Source organism: Colobus angolensis, unplaced genomic scaffold (assembly GCF_000951035.1).
Source record: "Colobus angolensis palliatus isolate OR3802 unplaced genomic scaffold, Cang.pa_1.0 Scaffold48, whole genome shotgun sequence".
NCBI lineage: Eukaryota > Metazoa > Chordata > Mammalia > Primates > Cercopithecidae > Colobus > Colobus angolensis.
This window is the reverse complement of record NW_012118265.1, coordinates 10,629,753-10,644,805: the sequence shown is the minus strand read 5'-3', so window position 1 is coordinate 10,644,805 and position 15,053 is coordinate 10,629,753. Positions and strand designations below refer to the sequence as shown.

The window sequence follows — 15,053 nt, the reverse complement described above, 5'->3', positions numbered from 1 at the left end:
GTGCACCTGTAATCTCAGCTACTCAGGAGGCTGAGGCAGGAGAATCGAGTCAACCCGAGAGGCGGAGGTTGCAGTGAGCCGAGATCGCGCCATTGCACGCCAGCCTGGGCGACAATGCGAGACTCCATTTCAAAAAAACAAAAACGAAAACAAACCAAAACAGTGCATAAAGTATATTCCCAATTATGTTAAAAATGCATACTACTTAGAAAAATGGACTAGAGTTCCCTCCCCCTCAAAGATACATCATTGTAGACTGAGAAATGGAGGCCACAAACAAGTGCTTTGCTTACTTTGCCTGCAGCCAGGTGCAGAGGCATTGGTAGAGGGACTGGTTCTTCAGTACCTTTACCAGGAAGGAATCTTGACAGAAAACCACGTCCAAGAAATTAAAGATCAAGCCACAAGCCTCAAGAAAACACTACTGCTGGATAGCCTACTTTCCAGGGGTCCTAAAGCATTTGATACTTCCCTAGATTTCCTACAGGAATTTTCGTGGGTAAGGGAGAAGCTGGAGAAAGCAAGGGAAAAAGCCATGACTGAGCTGCCTGCAGGTGACACGATGACTGGGATCCCCTCGCACATCATCAGCTCCCCATCAAACTGGCAGATTAAGCAGCTGGCCCAGAGGCTGGGCCCTAAGTGGAAGCCCGTGGTGCTGTCTTTGGTACTGTTCGAGACAGATATCTACTGCTGTAAGGCCAACCATCTCCACAATGTGCACTTGCAGGTGGTGGAGGCCTTTGTCTGTTGGCGGCAGCGCTTTGGGAAGCAGGCAACTTTCCAGAGCTTGCACAATGGGCCGCAGGCATGGAGGTAGACCTCTTGGTGCTCCTGCACATGTTGCAGTGATAGTGCCTCTGCCAACCAGCTGAAGAGTATGCCTCCAAGTCACATGGCCTGAATCCTGATTTTCAGTCAGAACAGGTGGTTTTTGATTTGGTTTAGGTTTGTTTTTTCTTTTTAATGATCCTCAGATGGAAAGAGAAAACAGGGTTTCCACTTGACATTACTTGAAAGGCCAGATTACTCAGTAGATCTCCCAGATTGGTTCAACAATTCGTTGTTTTTAATTGCCTGAAGATTGCCTTGTTATGACTGCATAGTTTTAAATTGTGTGATGGCCTTTTAATAGTCTAGTAAATCATAGTGGCTCCAAAAACCCCCCAAAACAAAAAAACCCCAAAGCCCCATGTTATCACATTACATGCAGGTGTCTTATACGTAAAACATTCACTTTTATGTTGCCTGGGAACTGAACTGTGAACTTTACTATTCGTAATGATAAGAAAATAAAATGTAAATTACTTAAAAAAGGAAAATGGACTAGAAAATACATCAAAATGTAACTGTGACTTTTTTTATATCCTTGTATTTTCCAAGTTTTACACATTTGCTTTGAAATCAAACAAAAATGTTTCTTTTACAAATCCCTTTGAGATTCAGCAGCCCCACCATAACTTTCACTGTATGTTCAGACTGTTATATATACTTTTCCAAATCTAGAAGCAGGGACAGAAGAACTCCTTTTAGCAGTTATTTTACTATGTAGATAATAAATTTGGGTTGCAATTTTTTAAAAGCCACCTACCATCCCAGGAAGTCCCCTCAGCATGATCCCTTCCCCTGACCCACACCAGTTAAGCCAGTCTTTCTATGGTCTACCCTTCATTACCCAATTGTTATCTTCACCTTCATTAGGACGGAGAAATTGGATGGAATAGAAAGAATGCCTATATCTCTTTAAGCATTGCATTCCTTCTTTTACTCTTAGCAAACAGTGGTAATCCTTTCTCTTCAATTGCTATGAGTAAACCTTCAGAAAGGTCCCTGCTGCTCCTGCCAATAAAATAAAATAAAATAAAATAACTGCCTATTTTGCCCCACTTTGAAAGGTGATGTTAAATGCCACTGCACTCGCTTATATGAAACAGCCATTCTTAAACTAACTCCTTGGTATTTCCACTTTGCAGTCTCAAAGACATCTCAGCTCTAACAAATCAAAAGCATTGTTTTTGATTCCTCCACTTCCTTTATCTGTCTATTTCACAGAATTTCCCACTTCAATAAATGGAACAAACACAATGATGACAGTAATAACTAACACATTATGTATCTTGTGCACTCCTCAAAGAAGCCCTTATTCCCATTTTACGATTTAGGGAACTGAGACCAAAGAGAAAAGAAACTTGCCCAAGTTGACATAACTACTAAGTTGTAATACTGGCATTTGAACCCCAGCAGTCTGGATCTGGAGTGTGAACTCTCAGTCACTGCACTTCGTTGCCTCTCAACTGTCTCCCCTGATGAAAAAGGGCTCAAGCCCATCTTTATTCTTTCCTTTCACTTCCAGTCTCCTTGCTCCCCAGTCACATTTTCTCTATCAGTAAATCAGATTGACCTCTGATAAATATTTCTCTCCATCTCCATGCTACAGTCTTAGGCTAAACCATAATTACTTCTCACTTGCATGAATGCACAGCCTGCCACCCAGACTCCCTGATACCGCTTTTACTCCTCCTCCAGTCCATTCTTGAAGTAGCAATCACAGTGACCTTTCAAAACGCAGATTAGATTACTCTCTTAGCATTCTCCCCAGGCTTCCCATTGCTCTCCTTATAAATCCAAACTCCTCAGAAACTCTTCAGGAAACACAGGCCAGTTTAATTTCTTATTGCTCCTGTAACAAATGACCACAAGCTTAGTGTTTAAAAGCAATACAAATTTATTATTTCACAGTTCTGGAGGTCAGAAGTCCTAAAATCAAGGTGTCACCAGGTTGTGTTCCTTCTGAAGGCTCCAGGGGAGAATTCATTTCCTTACCTGTTCTAGCTTCTAGAGCCCACCTGTATTTTTTGTCTTGTGGCCCCTTCCTCCATCATCAGATCACATTACTGCAACCTCTGCTTTCATCCTCACATCTGCTTTTGTGACTTTGACCCTCTTGCTTCCTCTTATAAGGACCCTTGTGATTACATTAGGCCTGCCCACATAATCCAGGATAATTTACCCATCTCAAAATTCTTTTTTTTTGACACAGAATCTCGCTTTGCTGCCCAGGCTAGAGTGTAGTGGTGTGATCTTGCCTCACTACTGCCTCTGCCTCCCTGCCTCTCGGTTTCAAGAGATTCTTGTGCCTCAGCTTCCTGAGTAGGTGGGATTACAGGTGTGCACCATCACACCTAGCTAATTTTTGTACTTTTTAATAAAGACAGGGTTTCACCATGGTGGCCAAGTCATACTGCTGGCCTAAAGTGATCCACCTGCCTCAGCCTTCCAAAATGCTGGGATTACAGGTATGAACCACTACGCCTGGCCTCAAAATTCTTAATCACATTTGCAAAGTCCCTTTTGCCATGTAAGAGAACATACAGATTCCAGGGATTAGGACATGAAACTCTTTGGGGAGCTGTTATTCTGTCACCACAACTGGCCTTCATGTTTTTTGAACTTGTACGTTTCCAAGAAACATAGGGTCTTGTCTTGATCTCCTTGCTCCCAGATGTAATCACGGCTAGCACCTTTCTGTTACTCATATTTTTTTTTTTTTTTTTGAGGGCGTAGTCTCGCTGTGTCTCCCAGGCTGGAGAGCAGTGGCACAATCCTGGCTCACTACAAGCTCCGCCTCCCAGGTTCACGCCATTCTCCTGCCTCAGCCTCCGGAGTAGCTGGGACTACAGGCACCACCATGCCTGGCTAAATTTTTGTATTTTTAGTAGAGATGGGGTTTCATCGTGTTAGCCAGGATTGTTATTCATATCTTAACTTAAAGATTATCTGCTCAGGGATGCCATTCTGACCACTCCGTCAAAAGTATACCACCCCTCTCCACTACTCACATTCTATTATGCCTATTTTATATTTTTGCGGCACTTAGCATTGCCTGAAAAGTACATCTATGGAAACGTGCCAATCTTGTTACTCCAATATCTACTGCCTGCACACAATAGTCCTGGCTCTCAGTAAACATTTCGTGTCGAATAAATAAATGAAATAAACATAGCCTGTTCAAGTTAAGATCATGTGAAAAATACACTGACACTGGAATGCCACTAGGTCACCTTCTGCTTGCCAGGCAAAAATTTTCATGAGTGAACAGGAAGGTGAGAGGAAAATCAGGAGAACTCTGATATTTATATCTCAATAATAGAGACTGTCCCAAGAACAGTTTGGTCAACTGTCAGATGCTGTTGAAAGGCCAAGTAAGAGCTTTAAAAATTAGTACTTTGTGATGGTCAAAAGTTTACTATTGTTCAAATTATTAGTTAAATGAGGAGCAGGTGACTGCTAATGAAATTAAAATGTAAGTCCTGTATTAGCTTGCTTAGAAAAAATAAAGGAATTAAAGTGTAAGTACCTTACAGAGGTTCTTAAATTAGAAACCTTTTTTAAAAAAATTTTTTTGAGACAGAGTCTCGCTCTGTCACCCAGGCTGCAGTGCAATGTCGTGATCTTGGCTCACTACAACCTCTGCCTCCAGGGTTCAAGCAATTCTCCTGTCTCAGCCTCCCGAGTAGCTGGGACTACAGGCACCTGCCACCACGCCCAGCTAATTTTTGTATTTTTAGTAAAGGCAAAGTTTCACCATATTAGTCAGGCTGGTCTCAAACTCCTGACCTCAGGTGATCCACCTGCCTCAGCCTCCCAATGTTTTGAGATTACAGGCGTGAGCCACTACGACCGGCCAGAAAACATATTTTACATAACCACTTAGACATGTTCTTAGACATATTCTTAGTGACAGATTATAAATCATTTTAAGTAAATTTTGTTCTTACCACATACATGAAAATAAATATATCTAAAGTGTAAAGCATTCAAGCAATATGTAATAGAGTGAAATAAGAGTTTCTACACAAGCCCACACTTTCATTTCTAGAGGTAACTGTTGCAATCCTATCATTTATTCAATGTGTTTAAATTCATATGCATGTGTATGTGCATTTGTATTCATTTTTAGCATGAATGGGATCATTTTTCTGATATTTCTAATCTCCTGAATTCCTAATAGCTTGCCATAAACGTCTGTTCTTTTATGGTTACAATCCTGGACATACTTTGGAGTCTATCAATTATACTTATTTTAATGTCATCTGTTTGCTATTTAACAATTTTCTAGGGTGTTAAGGATTTTCTGTGTGAATTCATAGCCACTTTTTGGGGGAACTTGGTGGGGGGTGTTTCCTCACACACCTAATCTTTGGTTGTGTGTGAACACTCAGACTTAAGATCCTCTGTTTGCTTGTCTGCTTTGCTGTTCATTTTTGCCCTAGATTGTTTTAGAGGTATGACGAAGGGGCAGGGTATGCTAGCTGGTGGGGGCACTGGAGGTTTGTCTTGGGCTGTGGGGACCCTGGGCTCTCCTGGGATTCAGTAGCTGCCAGGCTGTTTGACTCTAGTCCACATACTCATTTTGTTAGTCTGAGTATAGATGCTTCTGCAAATGCTGCTTCACACAGGGCTGATTGATTATAGCGTATTGATGAGGGGCCAGCTGGCTTAAATGTTCCATATACAATTCCTCAGAGTGGGTTTCACTGGACCACCTGAATCAGTATCATGTGGGGAGTGCATTAAAAATGTGATTGCTTGGAGCCACCCCAGACCTAAATGTAAAAACCAGAAATCTGGTCCTGATGCTGAATCTGTGGGAGAGGCCATACTGTAATACACAATTTTAGCAAGCTACCCATGATTCTTATGTAGATTGGAGTGTGAAACCACTATTTCAATGATTCACCAGGTCTCACTCCCTCCTCTGTGTTTTAATTAATTCTGAGGAAGGTCCTGTCTATCCCATGCCCACCAGCATCACCACTCAATTGCTCTTCGTCTGGGTTATTCCTCAAAAGAGTTGACCCTTTCTACTATCCTTTCTATAGTAAAGATATAGACCCTTTACTATCCTTTCTATGTATTATCTTTCAGGAATTCCCAAAAATTTCTCACCATAAATACAGTCTTTCTTTTAAGCCTTACTTATCTATCTTTATCCTGGAAGTTACTGTATAATTGCAGAAATACTGATGATGTTTTTATCAGTTTGTAAAACCAATGTTTCCTACACATATAAAACCTTCTTAAAAATTAAAAAATGGACATAATGCCCATTTTTAGAAATGCGAATTAGGAAAGATAGAGCCACTTAAATGGCTCCAGGTGCTGGAGACCTTTCTCTATGCTCCCTGTCTCTAGGTCTTCCATCTGTGTGTGTGTGTGTGTGTGTGTGTGTGTGTGTGTATATGAAAGTAATAATATATATATATTATATGTATATATATGAAAGTAATAAAAGTATATTTTATATCCATATGTGCATAAAAGCAATAGAACTAGATTTTATGGGCTTCGTATTTTTCATTATTTCAGGGAGGCGTTCTCTTAATTAATCTAGATATTATAGTACTTAAAAATAAAATTTATAGAAAATTTCATCAAGCTCTCAGAGCATCACTAATGCTCTACCTCTTTAGCAAACACTACTGGTTACCTTCTGAACATTCACTATACCTTTTTTCCTGGCCATCAGAGTCCCAATTATTATTTGTTCTAAGGATAAATCTTGCTTTGTCTAAGGTAATTGTAGTAGCCCCATTCCCTTGCCAGTGATTCACTTAGGAGAGGGTATGTAAAGGGTTCTAGTCAAGGAAATATAAGGAGAATGCTGTTTGGTGGCATCTGATAATTCTTTTTTCTCACTTCCAAAAAGACACCAGAAAACCAGTCCCTTCCTGCCTGCAGGCACCATATCCAAATAAGGCCTCTAGGGTGGAGGAACTGCAGCCATCTTGTGATTATAGGGACCTGACTTAGCTTTGGGTTGAAGCCAGTGCTGAGGGCAGCAGGATGGAGACAGAAAGAACATCAAGATCCTTGGGGATATTGCTGAGACTCTTATCAACTAAAACTGGCATTATCCTACCTCTGTTACTTGTAGCCCAAAGCATTCTGATAAAATCTCTATTTTTAAATACATAGCAATGTTCTTTTAAACCTTGCAAAATATTTTCTTAAAAATCTTGGGGAAAAAACTCTTGGAAAAAGAACCCCAATTTCACCCATTTATAAACTGCTTCTTCCTCTTATTCTCAAAATTCACAAAACGTATATCCAAATATTTAAAAATCTTTAAACAACACAAAGAATTATCTTAACTTACAGGTGATAAACATTCATATTCCCAGCCCCCACAAAGAATGAGGATTAAAAATTGAGGAAACCTGATTTCATAGCATATTCCAATTTCTGGAAGTCCAAAGAGGTTTGAGTGTGCACAGGAAATCTTGAACTTACTAACAAATTGTATTAATATGTCAATTTTTTTGAATGAATTGTTTTGACTTCAAACTTATTACAAAAATGGCCAAGCCACAAATTTGACTCTAGTTTGACCTCCTGACCTCTGAGCAACCTGAGGCTTCAGCAGTCCCAGGCTTTGATCCTAAATGCCCACCCTCCCTAACCTAATACTAGCAGTGAAGGAGAGTAGATAGAGTATAGATGGAAGAGCTAGAGACAGGTAGCATAGAGTAAGGTCTCCAGCACTTGGAGCCATTTAAGTGGCTCTATCTTTCCTAATTCGCATTTCTAAAAATGGGCATTATGTCCATTTTTTAATTTTTAAGAAGGTCTTGTATGTGTAGGAAACATCAGTTTTATAAACTGATAAAAACATCATCAGCATTTCTGCAATTATGCAGTAACTTCCTACAGATAATTAGTTTGATGGACTTTAGTGGTGTATTTCTCCCTCCATCTCCAATCTACCCTGACTCGCACGATTTCTCAGCAGAAATTATGTTAAAATTATAATAAACAGAAAATACCACAAAGCATGTGTTAATATTAAATGGGCAGGCTCCATGCACAGTCAGTCATTGCTTTACAACAGGGATACATTCCAAGAAATGTATCATTACGCAATTTTGTCATTGTGTGAACATCCTTGAGTGTACACAAACCATGATGGTATAACCTATTACACACATAGGCTATACGATAGAGCCTATTGTTCCTAGGCTACAAACCTATACAGAATGCTAATGTATTGAATAGTGTAGGTAATTGTAACACAATGGTAAGTATTTGCATAGCTAAACATATCTGACCACAGAAAAGGTACAGTAAATATATGGTATTATAATCTTATAGGACCATCATTGTATACATGGTCTGTCACTGACCAAAATGTCATTATGCAGAACATGAATATACAAAGAATTCTGTGCAAACTTTTTCTGTAAAATATCAATTCATGTCACTACCAGTAAGTTTATTCCTTTTCTTCACTATGCTCATTTCTATGTTTAGCTTCTTTCCTAACTTTCCAAGACTTCACTTTCTATGCTGAGTCTTGGTATGACAAAGAATTCCCTCTTGGTTTAGTTGTGTGCTAGCACCACCTCCCTATGCCTAAACTGTGCCCTCTTCACTTCTTGAGCTCCAAGAAGCAATCATCACACAGTAGCTGGGGCCTGACTAGACTGCTCTCCACAAGAGACATTCACATGGCCAAACCCCTCCTTGGTGTTATTAGAGGGAAAGTCACAACGATTTTTTTTTTTTCTAGCAACCATCACCTTGTTTCTTTTTCGTGGTTTAAAAAAATCTCCCAAAAAGTTACTTCCTGGGCCTAGCGGGTCTTCTAAGGAACCCCGTCACCAATTCCTTCAACCCCAGCCATCTACACAGACAGCTGAACTACTGTACTTACTGTACTATTAACCACAGTGTTATAAAGTATGAATATTTTATTTTCCTTCCTTTTCAGAAACTATTTTGTTACAAATAATCCAAGTATACATTAATTTGATAGGGCATGTTTGGAATTTGTTCCTTCTTGTGTTCAGTATTTTATTAAACACATTGTTTTTAGGAGTAGTTCATGGTCAACACAAACATTGGGTTGCTAAGCATTCTAAACATTTGTATTTTTATGACGTTCATCCTTCTAAAATATAGGAACTGAAAATCACATATATCATAAAGTAAAAGAATCTGCTTATTTTTCAAAGATTATATACATACTATTTTAGTATTATAATTATAGATATACTATGTTTATGCTATAATTTTTGAAATTTCTGAAATGAAAGTAATTTTTACTTATTTATTTATTCATTTTGAGACAGGGTCTCACTCTGTCACCCAGGCTGGAGTGCAGTGGCATGATCATGGTTCACTGTAGCCTCAACTTTCCAGGCTTAGGTGATCTTCCCACCTCAGCCTCCCGAGTAGCTGGGACTACAGGTGTGTGCCAACACATTTGGATAATTTTTGTATTTTTTTGTGGAAACAAAGTTTCACCGTGTTGCCCAGGCTTAAAATTAATTTTTAAAAGAAATAGTGTTCTTGATTTTACATCATTTTCTTATCATGTGTTTTCTAATATTTCTTTCTCACTTATATCAAGCATAAGTACTTCAGCATTTCAAAGCTACTCAAGTCTCTCTTTGAAGCTAAAATTAGTAATTTTGAGATACAACTTCAATATTGTTTCTTGTGGAGAGATAATAAAGAAACAAAGATAAGAAAAAAGTTCAAAGACTGTTTCACATTAAGTTATTGCATTTGAACTATCAGGGAAAACTTTTATATATGGATAGGTAAGTTTCTTACTGAAAGAAATCCTCCATATATTTAAAAATATTTACAGGTTCTTCAATATATAATCTAGGCCAGCAAAGTGGGCAAGAAAAGCAGCAGTAAACTATTACCCACACAAGTAAATCACTGCCAAAAGAATCACAGAGAACACAACAGGGTCTTTATAATTCTTGTCATTTCTTTCTGATTCCTGCCATTTTGTGACACATCTATAGAGCACTGTTATCTTACAAGTTGTTTAATGTTCTTCATCTTACATAAGCATTTCTTTATAGTTGTCCATCTCTGTCACTGCCTTCTGAAGTTTTACTCCAAGTGCCTCTACTAGACATTGCAAATCTGAAATGACACAATGTATTTCATCTGATTAGTATATTTTAAGTGTCCGGATATTTTCATAGTGTAAACCATATTCTTTTAATGTTGCTAGTCAGCTCCTGAAGAAAAGGCAGCTGCTTACTCCACTTTGCCTGTATGTCCATAAGCAACTTGTCATTGACTACTCAACCCTTCCTATCCTAACACCCCACAGACTTAGTGGGTTTTGAAAGGCCCAATTTGTTGGCCTCTTTCTGCCCCCACCACCATGCTGATTTTCAAACAGCTAATAGGCTAAATTTTACTAAAGTTTTCAAATGAAATATATGTAGCTGACAAACATAAGAATTTCTGATCATGTGTCTTGTTTCTAAAACACTTGATTGCCTGAGCTCACTTTTGTGGTCTAGAACTGAGAAGCATGGCTGAGTCTTCCTGCTAGAACTAAAACAGACAAATCATGTGCCAGGCTCACAGTAAAGAACGTGTTAACTCTGGGTAGCATCTAAAAGGCATTTTAGTGACTTTCAAAACCAAGAGAATACAAGCAGGAAACTGGCTTCCATAGAGTCTTTAACTGGGGAATATAAGCAGTATTTGAGGATGATTATTCAAGTAGCCCTGTCTAACAAGTGTGTGAATGCAGAACTGAAACTATAGCAGAAAAAACAAATGGCTTGAATTATCTAAGTCCTTCCATTGTCCTGTGCGTGGAAACTGTGATCTGAACCCCAGCCCCAGTGACAGCCCTTGCTGGTACGCTCTTTGAGAGTAAGTTATAATGTAAAACAAACTGATAGACTGGTTTGTTTCTTCAGAAAAAAAAATGTTCAAAACACTGGAGTTGTAAAATTTCTATGTTCCATCTGTTCAGGTGTTTCAGTGACATATTTCAATAGTAAACTTTAAAATCTTTATGCATCCATACAAATACATAAAACTATATAAATCTGCATTCTTAACTTTATTTTACAAAGTGTTAGTTCCTTAAATTAGAAAATAAATTCACCCTAAACAAACGTTTTAATTAGTGTTTACCAGACATTTATATAAACCTTTGTTTATCCAGTGCTTTTACATACATTAATTTTTGTTTTTCAGTTTACATGTTTTCTTGTTCTTATTACATTAAATATGTCTATCTCTAAGAAGAGTTTGCTTAGCATCCCTAAAAGAAAGTTCTCATTTTTTAGGTCACCCATGGTAAAGAGAGGGAGGATTAGAGAGTATCTGCTACTGACCATATGGAAGTTTTGGATGATATAAATTCAGAGGATCAGACTAGCTGAATCAAAATTAAAATGTACATGTAAAAAATGTGTTAGATAATGGTGGGAGGATAGAGAAAGAGCCAGGTGAGTAGGGAGTCACGTTGAGGTGGGAGACAAAGGCATTCAGACTAGCACGTGGCGTTTCCTACGGAAGGCAAGATAGTCATAACAGAAGCTGTGGTTACAGTCCAGGCACTAAAAAGATTTGACTCCAGTATGTTTTCAGAAATGTCTTGTTTATCAGACAGAGCAAACTTCCATATGCATCCATCCCATGTACATTTGTAGGGTTTATCTCCTGTGTGTGCTCTTCTGTATGACTTCAAGTGGAAACTTTTAGTGTATACTTTGTTGCATATGTCATAATCACATCTGTGTATCCTTTGCTTCCTTTGAGTTATCCACGGATTCCACCAGTAAAGGTCTCTTCTCAGGCTGCACTATGACCTAAGGGAGATTCTCTTGCAACAATGCTTGTGGGTGGGCACTGAATTCATTAAGGGGGGTGACATTTCTTCAGGATAATAATCTGTCCTCTGTGGTTTGATAACAGGTTCAATTTTTTTTTTTCCTGTGGTATAGGCTTCTTATATGATTCAATTACAGGTACTTGCATGCTACTATTTGAATTTTCCATTTCCTCCAACAAGGAAACAATGAGAGGCTGCTGGAGGTAACTCATGTACATAAAGGGGCAGACCGTACCACCACCAGGCAGGATCCCCAGGCTCTGTATTCTGTGCCAGGAGAAGGCAGCTGCCGTCACTGGTGGCATGGACAGTGGCATGCCAAAGGGCTGCATGCCCAGAGAAGGGAGTGAGTGTTTTTCATTATGGGCTAGAAGAAGGCATGCTTAGCCCTGGAGAGCCTCTTCAGTTCAAGGATGGGAACTTCAGAGAGGAAGAATTCCCAGCCAAATGGGGTGAACTCCACTTGTTTACTGTGAGGTCTACTGGTTCCATCTGTATTCCGTGCAACAAGCCTTCCCAGGTCTGAAAAAACTTATTAGGTAATAGTGTAGAGTAGATGACCCATACTTGTTAGGTTTTATTGATTTCATATAATTTCATGTATAGTCACAACTACCAAGAAAACGCTAAAGATCAGAGTAATTAACTTATCAAAGGTCACTCAGCTAGTTAAATCCCACAATTCAAACTCAGGTCTTCCTGATCCCAAAGTTCTTATCTCTCTCACACTTGAAATATAAACTCTTGAAATATAAAACCTGCAAGAGAATATGATACTTGTCCATAAAAGTGTGGTAAGTGTGGCTACAAATCTGTTACCATATTCCCAGAATCCTTAAAGAGGTATACTTAAGACAAATGAAAAGAATTACTTAACAATGAAATATGTAGTAAACTGGTAGAATTTCTAACTCCAAAAGGTGGCTTAGATTTTAGTTTTAGAAAGCTTAAATATATATTATAGTTAATAAATATATTAATACAATTATGGTGTTACTGTGACTGATTCTATGAGAAGATTTTATCAGAGAGAACAACCACACCTTACTATTAAATGGCCCCTGGTGTTTTTGTTAGGATATGATCCTAAACTAGATGAAGCATAGGTCTGAGTCCATATGATAAATTTTATGTTATTACTTCTAAATGCAGCTATAAATTAAAAGGAAGACTTATCTTAAAATGAACTTCAAAGAACTGGTACTTGATATGTGGATTTTATGCAGTTAATTCTCAATTACCTGAGAATTAGTAGAATAATAGACAGCAAAAATGGCAGCTAATTCAAAGCTTTGCTGTTCTGAATGAAATATAAACATCCTACTGGTTCACTATAGGTTCCGGTAGACTAGTCTGGTCCTTTTGTTTTTAGAAGCAGAGTTCCCAGTTCCTGTTCTTAATAAATAAAGAAACACAGGATAAGCTGCAGAGAGATTAAGCCACCTGCACAAAACAGCTCCTTCAGTTTCTGAGGCAAGGAGTTGTTGAATAAGTTATTGTTCTGCCCAGTCCTTCTCTATAAAGAAACTCGACTTTAATTTTCTGTCACTCAGCATGACACTGGATTGTGAGGCACAAGGCCCTAAATGCCCACAAAAATAAAGGAAGTCTTGGCTTTAAACACCATGCAGATGTAAGGCAGAACCCACGGAAACAATACAAAATTTACAACAGCAAATTCTACTCTGATGTGACTGTGTTCTTCGCAGATATTAAATAAGAAGTAAATGATTTTAAATGAACAAGACAAAAAGAGTTCTTAGCCTCTCTTCATATGAAGCCAGCTGTTTGCTGGATAGCATTACACAGGCATTAGATTTGGGATAATCAGTCATTTAAGAGAATCCTGCTATTCCTAAAGGTTTCTAGAAACTGCAAACATAAAAGGCATTCATAATTATCTATTTTATAGGCTGACATGCAACTTTATAGTCACTTGGAGGACATATTAAGTTAGTATAATGTTTGAGAAAACAATAACTAAAACCTATATAGTGGAAGGATATTTCAAACTTAAAACTTACTGGATAAAGAAAATACAAAACATTTTAAAATCTGGTTCAAAGTGATATATGGAGGAAAATGATTTCAGGTTAAAGTAGCATAATGGAATAACAAGCAGGCAGATGAACTGGCACCCAGAGAACAGGGAAATTTTTTTTTTTAATGTAAAATAGAAGGCTGTACTTTTTTGTTTTAGAAGTAATTGAAGACAAGGAAAAACAAGAACTCAACACTGGTTTGTGACAGGATAGTTTAAAAGTGTCATGCATGAGCTCTTTAGAGTGCCAGACTGACTAATTTCAAATCCTGGCTCTGCTTCCTGTTAACTGTATGACTTTAGGCACTCCAGTTTCATTATCTGTAAAATAGTCACTATCATACAGGACTGTTGTGAGAATTAAATCACTTAATATATGGAAAGAAGGGGAATCGTTGCAGGCACATTGGGAGTAACACACACATGTTAGCTATTATCATTGGTAGTGGCATTAAGGCTACTCTTCCACTTCTGCCCTGAATCTCATCACTTCTCACCTTGAGGACATGTTGTTTTTGCACTTGGACCTGGTGTCACCAGTAGCTATCTTTGTATGGAGAGGAGTAAAAATGGAAGTGTTAATTGTCTTTTCCTTCTTTAACAATCTATAGTGCAACTATGGCAAAATGTTAAAACTTGTTAAATATGGATGATGGGTACACACACATGTTGTATTATTCTATTTTTCTGTTAAAAAAATTTATAGGTATATTAATTAGAGAGGGGCGTTGCTGGCATGGTTCAAGGATGATAGCATGTTTTGTACTACAGAGTCTAATCAACTCTGTTTAATGTGCCCAAAGTACAAAAGAAAACAAGCAAAAAAGGGCAAGAAAGCTTTTTGGAGGGTGGTGGGGAGATAAAGTTTGAAACAGCAATTAAAGACAACCCATTTGATTCCATGAATAGGGAGCAGAAAAACTGAATTGCAGCTGGAGGTGAACACGGTAACAAGGAGGGTTGTCTGTTTTGTTTTGTTTTTAATATGGGTGAAACTGAGATGTTTATTTTCATTTTGGAATGATCCATTCTAGACAGCATTTATGCTTGTGAATTTAATGTCTACCTTCTAACCTGCATCTTACATGTGAAGACATTATCCGTTTTGAAGGTGTTTTAAAAATTACACAAATCAGGTTAAACTACAAGTCTCATTTTAACTCTTATTCTTTATAGTCAACATTATGTTTTTTCAGACCTATCCATGTAGCTACATGTAGATATGATTCATTCTGCTCTGACTGCTATATAATATTTCATCATGTGCACATACCACATTTTACTTATCCAGTCCCATAGTGATAGAACCTAGGTTACCTGAAACCTTGTCACCACAAATAATTCTGC

At 38.1% G+C, this 15,053-nt stretch overlaps 1 protein-coding gene and 1 pseudogene across 2 annotated transcripts in view; one reads left to right on the top strand and one right to left on the bottom strand.

Annotated features, from left to right (window-relative positions):
- The window catches only part of LOC105523992, a 3,196-nt pseudogene extending 2,376 nt beyond the window's left edge, over positions 1–820 (top strand).
- The window catches only part of LEKR1 (leucine, glutamate and lysine rich 1), a 214,379-nt gene that overhangs the window by 56,698 nt on the left and 142,628 nt on the right, over positions 1–15,053 (bottom strand). For both annotated transcript variants that reach the window (XM_011959017.1, XM_011959018.1), the window contains exon 7: positions 9,864–9,945. In XM_011959017.1, coding sequence (XP_011814407.1) covers positions 9,864–9,945 — 82 coding nt within the window. The remainder of the gene's footprint in view (positions 1–9,863; positions 9,946–15,053) is intronic.